At 31.4% G+C, this 12,773-nt stretch overlaps 1 protein-coding gene across 5 annotated transcripts in view; it reads right to left on the reverse strand.

Moving 5' to 3' along the window:
• Positions 1-12,773, reverse strand: part of CCSER1 (coiled-coil serine rich protein 1) — a 1,104,264-nt gene that overhangs the window by 633,392 nt on the left and 458,099 nt on the right. For all 5 annotated transcript variants that reach the window (XM_031469432.2, XM_064484846.1, XM_064484851.1 and 2 more), the window contains exon 7: positions 8,056-8,133. In XM_031469432.2, coding sequence (XP_031325292.1) covers positions 8,056-8,133 — 78 coding nt within the window. The remainder of the gene's footprint in view (positions 1-8,055; positions 8,134-12,773) is intronic.

Here is a 12,773-nt window from a genome sequence, read left to right on the forward strand (position 1 = left end):
AAGTTTTACATCATTACTACTTGGAGAACTCAAAAAGTTAGGAGAAATCTAAGGCACCAACCTATGCAACAATGAAGAAACTCACTGAAATTCAAACTTAAGGAAGAAAATGAATATGTGAGCTGAGGATGGGGTGGGAGGAGGTAGGTCATTATTTTTAGAATGTATTAATGTTGATAAGTTCCATATCTTGTACATGCCTCCTTGAAATCATCTGGACAGTGTGTGAGAAGGATTTGGATAGAAATATGAAGCTAGCAGGCAACATGAAAGTATTTATTTATTTTTTTCCATTAAATTGTTCTTCCCTGAGGTCTATTATGACTAAAAGATAAAAGATATTGCATATCTTTTAACATAAATTAAGCAAAATTTGTTTTGTGTTTAATTTATGTAAAAATAACTTTGTTTTATTAGGATATATAATTATTATTTTTCTCTCAGATGAGTATTTATCATATATTAGTCATGTTGTCTACAAAAGTCAAATAATAGGTATAATGTTTATTCAAAATTTACCTTGACAGAATCAGAAGGAAAAAAATTATCATAAAATAACACTATATAAGCATAATATGATAAGTATTGTTTGTTAGTTGTTATTTCAATTTCAATTTTACTCAGCGCTTATAATTGAGAATTTAGTAAAGTACTTTTAAAAACCATAATTCTTTGATACTCTCAATCACAAGATTTTAAGAATTGTAAGTTAATTCAAATACAGGTGACATTTAAATAAAGTTTCCAAATTTAATGGAAATTAAAATAGCATTGGAAAACAGATTCAAATGAGCACACTGATGAATATATACAAACATTTAAGAAAACCTCTTATCCTTCTACATTCCCTCAAATCCAAACTCCTCACACATGACTGAGAATTTAATAAAATAATATCTGAAAACTGGATTAATAAAATATCACATATTTATATGGTAGATTAAAAATTGCCCCAAATCTTTGGCATTCCCCATGGCGAGGTACAATTTATTTTTCCTTCCCTTGAATTAAGGTTGGCCTTGTGTGGAGGAAAGAGTTAACATAGCAGTCTTGAGTCTGTCTATCTGTTATGGGTTGAATTTTGTCCCCTCAAAATTCACATGTTGGAGTTTCAACTCCCAGTATCTTAGAATGTAGCCATATTTAGAGACAAGGTCTTCAAAGAAATGTTAAAATGATGCTCCCAGGGGTGGGGAGACTAATCCAACATGACTGGTGTCATTGTAAGAAGATGAGACACCAGGGATGTGCACGTATGGAGAAAACTCCATTAATCTCTACATCATTATATCTACTTATTTGCAACATCAGAAAGACAGCAAAAAGAGGTAAGAATTGGAAAATGTAGAGAGTTTAAGAATCAGGGATAATCTTTGACATTGCTCTCTTTTGATATTCCACATACAATCTATTAACAAATCCTGCTGACTCACAGTCAAAACACGCCTAAAATCCAACCAGTGCTTACCCTCTCTTCCTTTATCACTCTACCTCTCACCTTTAGGAGCTTTGCCTTCCTTCTTCTATCATGGCCTCTTGCTGCCTATATCTGCACAGAAGTCACAATAATGGCTTTAAAATAAAGTTTGATTATGTCATTTTTTTTCCCAGAACACTCCAATAGGTTCCTATCTCATGCAAAGTAAGATTCCAAGGGCCTAGGTCTTTCATGGTCTGGTTTCTCTCTGACCTGATCTTGCATTACTTGTCTACTCATTCACTCTGCTCCAGCCACAATGGCACTCGTGCCCATCCTAAAAACCGCAAGTGTTCTGCCTCATATCTTTTGCACTTGTTGTCTTCAACCCTCTTCCCATAGATAGATGAGCTGCTTACTTCTTTTTTTCATTTTAGTCTCTGCTAAAATATCCCCTAATCAGAGTAACCTTCTCTGACCACCCTTTTTGAAACAGCAACACACTTCAAAGTCACTTTCTATCCTGCTTTATTTTTCAGTATAGCATTTATCACCCCTCCCTGACATGTTATATATTTATTTGTTTATTGTCTACCTCTCCTCACTAAAATCCAAACACCATAAAAGCAGGAATTCAGTCTGTGTTGTTTATATTGAAGCACCAGTGTCCAGAAAGTTATCAAGCACATGGTAGGTCTTTTATAAATTGATTCATCAACAGATGAATGAATGAAGTGGCCCAGTCAACAACTGAGCAAAAATGCAGACTATACTGTTTGGGGCTCTTTCTGAAATATCCAAAAAAGTGAATTCTAATAATAAAAAAAGACCATTAAATTCAATAAATGAAAATTGGCAATAAAAACTCATAAAAAATCTCAATCTATGCAGGATATACAACAGATGATGTATGAGGTAACACCACTATCTGACTCCTCTCTCCCGGAGTCTCCAAATATGTTTTCTACTATGGTGTTTTTAGACAAAATAAACTGAAACTACTTAGTATTTTGATGTTATAACATATAAAGAGTAAAATATCAACAGTGCTTTGTTCACAGTGAGATTTTTTTTTTCCCCAGGACCTAACATGATTAAACATTGTTCCTTCAGTGGAGATTGTATTTAGGAGGTTACCAGGTTAATTCACAGGAGGAGGTTTGGGGAATTAAAGAAGAATATACTGTGGTGTATTCCTGATAAAAAGATACCAAAAGACTTATGGTTACAGAATTTATTACATATTTCTCTTTTCCAAGTAATGTTTTATTATATTTACCAGTTTTCCCTTAAGACAAATTCATTATATTTACTCCTCCCTCGTAACTAGTGAACGTTTCCATTAATTATTTTTCATAAAAGAAATCTGATATATGAGCTCATCTGAATACTCGAGGGTATAAAATAAATAGCATGCCTTCTAGGAATGAATATTAAACTTTATTCTTCATCAAAGTAGAGAACTTATTTTTAAAATGTATTTCTGCTCTCATATTTAGAAATGAAGTACAAAGGGTTGAGTGCTTTGTATTACTTCTAATATATAGGACTTTCTTACTTTAAACTTAGAAATATCCCTTCTGTAAAGTAATAATAGTTAACACTTATATATTGTTTATTACGTTCTGTTCTATGCACTTTCTATTTAATAACTTGTTTAACCTTATAAGAACACAATGAAGAAGTGGTTGCTGTTGTTCCCATTTTATAGATGGAAAAATTGAGACAAAAAACTAGCTCAAGGTCATACAAATATAAAGTAGCAAACTGGGATTTGATCCCAGGTAGTCTCTTCACTAGGTTACATTGCCTCTAATGTTCTGAACTCTCCTTTCTGCTTTCTTAAAAGTAAATACTATTCTTAAAATAGAAATAAGTGGTCATTATAGAGACTATAGGAAAAAAATTAAGTATGATCCATCCAAATATTTGATGGTTGATAACTCTTTATTTTCTGGATTTTTTCCTACACAATATTTATGTTATATAATTGAGAGCAAACTATGTGTGTTACTGCATGTTACTAAGTCCTGAGTTTAGGCTCCATGTTCAAGTGTAGTTAAGCATCATTCTCCCTCTAACATCCCTACACTGCATGGCAGGATAAATGTTTTGAGACTTTAATGTATTTCTCTATTTCTTCCTCTCTGTCCCTTGTTTAAGTAAGGTGGCTTTGTGCTTTTTAAAATAAGGTGTGTGTATCTGGGCAGAAGAATCTTCAGATACTTGCTTTCCTCAGTTCTATAACATATTTGGAAGAGATTTTTCCAGTGCTCTAGCTGGTTGGAGGAAAGAGGGATAATCTCTGAGGGAAATATGAAAAGAGAGAGCTTCTCTAGTCAAGATTAAGTGCTGATTTCTGGAAATGAGGAAAAAGAGTCAGAGAACCTTGGATTGTACAAGGAGAGGAGACCCAGGAAAAAGCCTAGCACCACACTGTGTCAGCTTCTGGGGAAGATGATTGGACTTCAGGGAGAGTGGCTCCATTGTGCATTCTAGGCACTGGATACCCAACCTTGTTACACATGCCAGGAGTCCATGTATCCCAGAAAAGCAGCAGTTAATGGGCCAAGAACGGCAATGAATTGTTTTTGCTTATTTTAAGACTTTAACTGAAGATTGATGACTGGCAGATATTCTTGGTTCACCTTTGAAACAACGTCTAAAGACAAGTAGAGTTGAATTTGTTTCTTTTCTGTTGACTTTATCACAGGATAAGGATAAAAGCATAAGGCAGGATAACACTTTTTTTTTAACTTATCTAATCAAAGAAAAGATGCTTTTGATAGTAAAGGGGACTAAAATCTAGCTATCATACTTCACTTAAGTACAAATGAATTTAAAAATACATGATGAATGCAGCTGGCAAAACAAACAAACAAAAAAACCAAACAAATGAAACATGGCCCATGATGTACTATAAATGGAGGTGATGGTCAGGAACAATAAGCCAGCTTTAGCTTCAAGAATGCTAGTTCCAGGAATGGATTGAGGCTGTTAATAACTGTGTATGTACAAATAAATTAAAAGGGTCATCCTACTAAGGAACAGTAATATTTGGTGGCCCAAAGGCATCTTTGGTGTGGGACATCTGACTGAGGCCAGCATTGGGAGAGAGGAGGTAGATGAGATTTTTGAGAGAAATCAGGGAGGATGGCAGAGGGAAGAAGGAGAATAGGTAGAATGGGCATGTCAAAGTTAACAAGTCAGCTTGATCATTCTACAGAAAAACTAAAACTCTTAATTAGCAGTTAAGCAGTCTACTCCCTTTTTCCTCATATTGAAGCCTCAGATTAATTATCTTGAATTATTATGATTCTATTGTGATTATTTGATAAAACATTATTCCACCCAGGTGAAATTAATGAGCCCTTGGCCTTTTTATAATAATGTAGTGGCATGTGTCAGACCATGTATATATATTTTATGTAATGCTGACTATTCTATTAAAATTGAAGTTAGGCATTTTCCCTTTGTCTTCAAATATGTGTCCATAACAAGAGTCTGCACAATTATAAAAACCTGGGCTCCTAGGAACTTCTCAGCACCAAGAGTCTGACTGGGAAATCTGTGAGTTTATTACTTGTGGAATACGTGGAGGATTGTGAATTATACATCTTTTTCTTATGAGGGGATTCACTCAAATGCTTTCATGGCCGACATGAATAGGGAATGGTGATGACCATGGTATTCATATGCCCTGTCCAGATGGAAAAACCCTACTTATCTCTGATCAGTCAGTTCTATCTGGAAGAAAGAAACAGAGTTCCCAGATCTTGCAGTTGATTAAGGGAAGACTAGATGGACTTTTGTGAGAAATACCCTCATTTTTGAATGACTAGCTAAGCCAAACAAAACACTACAGCAATGGGTTTTAAACGGTAAGTGCAAGAAGTTTAGCCTGAGGTGATCTGCTCTGTAAAGAGAATAGAGTTGTGAGTAAGTACATGGGCTTGGACTATCTTTCAGAACAGATCTGTTTTTGTTTAAAAATTAAGTTGAAGTATGTGCTCCAATACTAATAGTGTTGAAAAATAGTGTCTTATTGGGAAAAAGAAGCATCTGATCCCAAACAAAATTTAACTGTCATCTTTGATTCATGTATCTCCAAAGCTAAACCTACCTCTCATGACTCCTTGGAAAGGTCTCCAGGATGCTACCCAGTTTTCTTCTACATTTAATTTAATAGATCCTACTATGGTACATTCCTACTGATAGCCAATTTCTCATCTAACATTCGAGTCAATAATACAGGTAGAGATATTAGTGGGGAGGTAATTACTAAAAATGTTTTAAATATATAGCATACCATTTGTCATTATGTCAAATGGTATGGTTAAAGTTAATTTAATCTGAATGTCATTCTAAAGATATTTAAAGGAAAGCATTTACCTTAATACACACTTGAGCCAAAACAGGATTATCTCCCTCCAACTATTGAATGGGTGCTTCTAAAACAGACCAAGAAAAGGGATGGAATACTTTCTTTTATTAACCTAATTCCTTCCCAGGAGAAAAGATATAATTAAGTCTTTTAATCAGCCACCAAAACTTTTCTTTCAAAGGTCTTACTTCTTTAATACTAGGGCAGGTGGTTATGAAGTTGGGTTTTAGAATCACTATTTTAGAAAAGAAAACCTAAAGAGTTAAAGATAATTAATCTTATTTTAACAGAAAAAATCATGCCACATTCTTGGGGAATGAGAAAAAAAGATATTCAATTTTTTTATATTTACCATGTTGGTCAAATATCAAAATTATCAATAAAATTTTAGATACAAATGAATTACAGTAATTAGGATTTTTCAGGGTATGGGTATCAGAAAACTTTAATATCTCCTGTGTGTTTTACTTTTTGACACATTTTTTTGCAATTAAAATGTACTATACTGCTAAGTGTGTCTCTCAAAATAGTTTCTGTATGTTTGGGTTTATATAAGGATAAGTAAGATTTCTATTACTTATTTAATGATAACAGTTTATAAACTAAAGATAAAAGAAGCAAGTGCAGGTGATTTTACATCTGATAAAACTGTTTTGAAAAAATATAAATAGTATTCTTCTCACAGAAGAAGTAAATTAAGAGATTCTGTAACTATATTGGTTACCAAAAGCCAATATTATCTATTATAAGCACTTGGAAGTTTTAACTGCATATAAAGCCACTTATACACATTAACACAGGCACACTGTTGATATCTTAGAATCAGTCTGAGAAACTAAAATAATTATATTTATATTAGATTTATATCAGCAGATTTTAGAATATATCTGATCTTTCCTTTAACCAACATTAAAAAATACATTAATTTTTCAAAGAGGGCAGTCATAATCAATATATTAAAAAGAGAAAATGGTTTCTAGTGACACTTTGATAACTCAATTAAAAACTTGTTAAGAATATGATTCTTCTGTAAATTTTGTTCCACACACCATAAGATGAAATATTAAGGAATACTAAACTTTGAAACAATATTATTTTCTCCTTTTTCTGTAGAATGAGAAAATATTTCTCAATAAATAATGTAATCAGAATACTATTTAGTATTTAATAATTCTCTAATATAAAATAAGCCTTTAACAATTATTACTATCATTATGTAACAAAACATCTATAATTAGAAAACTAAAGTGGAATTTATAACCTTCTATTATTTTCATTTATTCAATACAGCAAATATTAAATATATGGAAATCCATGCCAGCCACTGAACTATGTATAAGCAATATGAAGTTGAATAAGATTTAGTCTTCATATGAAAAACAATGACAATTTTATGATAAAATACAAATCTTCATAATGAACCCCAAAATATGTATTTACCTGTCTTTAAATCAACCTAACTGAAACTACTGCATGTCAGTAAATTGCATCATTCCAACTTTCCAAGGTTTTTTTCGTTCCCATGATTTTAAAGAGTGCCTTTATTTACAATAATCTTAATGAAATCCAAACATCCCTGTTACAAATATAAAATAGTTGATCTACAAGTTCTGGCTTAAAGAGAAACACCTAATCTTAAATAGCAAAACAAGGTAAATATGTTAGTTAATATGATTTCATATTTGTAATATATATAGCCTCCCAAACTGAAGAATTCTATTTTAATCATACTACTTAAATACTTATTTGCATATTTTCTAAAATATTTTAAAAATTCAATGGTTGGAGGAATTATTTCATATTTCAATTCTTGATTTTGACCATTATTTTGTAAAGAATACACAATTAATTAATAATGACCTAGAGTCATCAATGAAAATTTAACCAGCTAATGAAAATGTAACTACTTGATGCCATACTCATTTCTTAAATTAATATAAATAAAAGATTTGAAACCTATAATTCATGTGACATCAAACTATTACATTGAACACTGTCTCTTCCATGCAAGGCAAACAATGTGTTATTTAAACTATTATTTTCTATCCAAAGCTTTACCTTTATTTAGCAACTAGAATGACAAAAGAGCAAAACAATAATAAAATTTTAACATTTAAAATAAGATCCTTAAAGAGTAAAGCAGTTAACCTTACCATTTATGCATAGACTATTTTACTATAGAAAAATAAGCATTTTTAAAGATACTAAAATATTATAAACATTATTTTAAAAAGTTTTTTTGTTTATATTTTACCTTGAAAGGCAATGGTTCTTCCGTAAGAGGACTAACAGGAAGTGAAGCAGTGCTACTTGCTGGGCTCATATCTGCACTCTACAAGAAAAACAAAATTGAATTAAAAAAGTCCTTTTTTGTAGTCATTTTTATTATTCCTAACTTAGAACTTAATTCTTCTTGTTAAAATAAAAAACAAATACACAAGTGAAATACAGGTATAGAAAAATTCAAATTATTATTATATAATGAATCATTCTTTATTAAGAAATAATTATCAAGAAATTAGTCAAACTATCACTTCTACATTTGCATTTCACATGCATGTTATTAAATATAATAATCATATTTTATGTTAGGATGACATTTAGTATTATATTTGTTTAGCTTATATTTTTACCTTTTTTTTTTAATTGAGGTATAGTCAGTTTACAATGTTGTGTCAATTTCTGGTATACAGCACAATTCTTCAGTCATATATGAATAGGCATATATTCATTTTTTAATAGTTTTTACCTTTATTTGATAATTAACCTATCTGTAATCATTCACTATGTTGGTTTTTCAATCAATTTCAGGCTGATTTTCAAATATGTTATCCACTTTTTCCTTTTATGGAGATTTAAATCATTGTATCAAGTTTTTTTTTTTTTAATTGATGTACAGTCAGTTACAATGTATTAATTTCTGGTATACAACATAATGTCTCAGTCATGCATATATATATATATACATATATTCATTTTCATATTCTTTTTCATTAAAAGTTATTACAAGATATTGAATATAGTTCTCTGTGCTATACAGAAGAAATTTTTTTATCTATTTTTATGTCCCAGTTTTTATTCATCATGAAAAGTATATCTACCATTAATTTACAATTACAAAATAAATATTAAATTTTAAAAATTCCCATATTCATAGCTCTTGAGAAATTTTCTTACTACATTCAGCTAAGCAAAAATGTAAGGACAAAAGATTCACACAAATATAAGAGAATTATTGGAATGTTGCTAACGTTGTTCTTCTAGTCCTTTAAAAATATGATGAATTAAAACTTCTTAAATAAGCGATTAGCCTAAATAAAGAGATGTTGGTTAGAAGCTTTTCATTATTTTTCCTAAAAGCAAGAAAAAGATTCTGATAATAAGTAGCAATAGAAGTTATTTTACTATGTTCTTAACTCATTCTCTCAGAGGAATTCTTCCATTTAAGTAGATAAGCAAGTAAAACATTGGGGAAAAAAATGCACACCTAAATTTTTTCAGCTTGGTTTCCAAATGTACATGGACACAAATTTGCAGTAAAGATTAAAGCACAAACATGAATTAACTTTGATTGAAATAAGGGAATAAGTAGACAGATAACTTTGGCTGACTTAAATTCCAACAAAAGAATATTTCCAAAGAATAGATGCTGCAACTGCTAAAAATCGTTAGTCTCTTTCTAGTCAAAGATTATTTTCAGTTCATTTTATTCAGATGAACAATGAACTGGACACATTTTAAATATTCATTAAAGTAGGATTAATTCTGACTGTCTAGTCCAGAAACAACAGATATGAACTATAAACACAGTATAATTTTTAATATAACATGTACCTACTTTAGAAATTGACATAAGCCTGCACATTGAGTTAAATGGCTAAAGGAGGAAATTAGATAAAAACTGAACAATAATTTACTAAAGGAAACAGGAAAATACATGCACCAGATACCTGAGGTGAGTTAGTTACTGACTAAATTCTAAATGTATTCAGAGCTTCTTGGCCATTTATTAGATCAAAATCAGGAAATATTGTGAATTTCTGACTTTCACTATCTGATTATATGATGTAATGTAGAAACAAAGAGGTTTTCTTAAGAATGAATTCACTTCAGGATTCTAACATAAGAAATGAGTGCAATATTTTTACAGGAATAGAAAACCAAGACCCTTCAGCTGTTTCTTTCATCATTAGATTTTTCATGAAAAACTGAGCAAGTGATAAGAGTACAGTTCATACGCAGTTGAATTATCTGATATTTTCCTAAAGTACTGATATTTTACATAGCATTTTAAAGTATTGTGTCCTTAAAAATCATTTGTTCAAAAGACAGAGATGGCATTCAGTTGTGAAATTTTAGAAGCCTGGATCAGATGAAGGTTTTTTAACTTCCATAAGAAGAGCTCAAAATAAAGCTTCATGATTAACTTCTTTTAGGGTTGAGGTCTCCCACAAAGTCCCAGAAATAAATGTGTCAATTCTAAGCACCATGAAAAGCAGGCTAAAATTTGCATCATATAACCTTGATTCTTTGAATGTCATTCTTAGAGAAAACTTTGTTTTAGCTTCAACTTTCAAATCAATCTTACAGTGTGACACTTTAATTCTATTGCTCTTAGGAAATCTTGAGAAAAGTGTTTTTAAAAAGCAAATCAATCTTATATGACGACATCTGATAAACTGCTCTTAATTTTCAAGTTGAGAATTATATAGCAAAAAATAGGAAAAAGATATCTTAATTTGTAGCTTATTGTTTTCCCATTTGTGTTTCAGTGATATGTTATTTAGGTGTCGTTTCATTTATTCACCCTTTAGATAAAATACTATAGTAAATCCTTCAGATACAAATCTTATCCATGCTTCATATTTTAATTCATTTACCCTTTCGTTCAATGACAGCAATACCGACTCAACTGTACATCTAAATACAAATTAACAAAGTACTCTTAAGTTACATTTGATTTTTTTAAAGCTAACCGTATGTGTTTTTTCATAATTTTCTTCATAAATTATTTTGTCAGAATTATGGCTTCATTTGCTTTTAATGTATTTCAGAGACTTAAGAAATGTTAGGTTCACAATAATGTGCCAGTCAATCCCATGAGAATATGGAAAAGCTATTCTGTAAAAGACGTAAATCATCCCAACAAAAGGAATGACAGATTATAAAATGCCAATCCTAATTCTGATTATCTGAGTGTTTTTAAACTTGGCTTTCTGGTTCTAAGTACAGTAAATGCCTGCTTCATTCCAACATTAGGGTGATTAAACAATACGCTTAAAATGCTATTTGGGTAGACTTTCCCCCTTTCTACTTCTATCTCATGTATGCTAAGATCTCTTTTATTTTTTTCCAAATTGAGTTTAACATTAAGTATAATGTTTAAGTTAAATACCAAAATCTGGACAAATACTTACTTCTGAGCAGACCAGAGATATTCTGATGAATCTCTCTTCTCATGCATATTGCTCTTCAGAATTCTTTCTATTCATCTAGCTTTAAGAAACTACTTGCTTTGTTGCTGTTTTTTAGAATAAAATTTCCCTACATTTGCGAACTATCTCATCCATCATCTTCATCCTCTTTTTCTTTAAATCAACTTTGTTGAAGTATAATATACCTACACTAAAACGTAACTTTCAAAAATGTACAGTTAGATGAGTTTTGACAAATGTACCCACATGTATAACTACCATCAAAACCAAGGTATAAACAGACCATTCTCACCACCTCAAAATGTTCTCTCACTATTGATGATTAGTAAGTATATCCTGTTTTGTGAAGTGTCTGTTCAAATACTTTGTCTACTTTTCTTTTTCACTGGGTTATATGGATACAAATCCTTTGTCACATGTATTTATTCTGAATATTTTCACCCAGTTTGTGGCTTATCTCTTCATTTTCTTAGCAGTGTCTTCAAAAGAACCAACGCCTTCCAACTTAATTGTCTTTTATTTGTTTGTTTTTTTATGGTTTATGCTTTTGGTGCTTCACCTGAGAAATTTTGTCCTACTTCAAGTTCTTAAAGATTTTCACTTATGTTTTCTTCTATCAACCTTCAGATCAATACATGATGGCCAAAAACACAGCAGTTAGGATTCTATTCTTTGAAAATGTTGTTGCAATTTCCTAGTGTTAAATGAACATTAAATAATCTTAATATTTGTACTGTACATGTTCTAGTATAAGGATTTTCATGAAGATTACTTTGTATTTAAGCAAGTAACCTCAGATTTTAGCCAGTCTCACACATGAGATGGGAATCTAACAGTTACTGGTGGCTTAACCATACTTTAATTTGAATAAACCAAAATTTCAAGCTATTATCTGCTTGTGAGTGTGTTGCTGGAGGAGAGGAAGTCTTTGCTAAAGTACTGGAAACTTAAAATTAATATAAAAGATTCTCCTGACAGTGATTGCTTATGGAACTTCCTGGACAAATGGATGGCAGAAGGAGAGAAAGCCAGCTTTAAAAGGAGAGGAGAACAGTAATGCCAAGAAGAGCAATGTGTCTATCATCTCACAGACTCTTTCTCTTACTGTTGATTCATCTCTGAGGAGAAAGAGGGCACAAGTAGAAATAAAAAGAGCTTTTTAAAATAAAATTCTGAGGAACAGTCCCCTCCTGTTCAAATTTCTCAGTGGAAAAAAAAGGATTTAAGCACATAGAGATGGTCTGCAAACACCGTGTCATTTTGGCATATGAAGAGCTGCCACACAATATTGGTGAAGAGGATCGACAGATTTCAGTGAAAAGGACACCACACTAGAGGAGACAGTGGTGGGAGGCTGAATAGAGCTTTTCTTGGCTCCTATGAGATGGGTCATAAAAATGTATATGAATACTCAGGGACAATTTTTAAGAAGCTGGAAATTGCAGATAACTGACCTCAGTGAATTCTTCAGTCTCAAGTGCCCTGGTACCAACTTTGACTACCAATTTAGTGCCTACTCTGACTATCAACATTGACG

This window comes from Camelus dromedarius, chromosome 1, assembly GCF_036321535.1.
Source record: "Camelus dromedarius isolate mCamDro1 chromosome 1, mCamDro1.pat, whole genome shotgun sequence".
NCBI classification, from domain to species: domain Eukaryota; kingdom Metazoa; phylum Chordata; class Mammalia; order Artiodactyla; family Camelidae; genus Camelus; species Camelus dromedarius.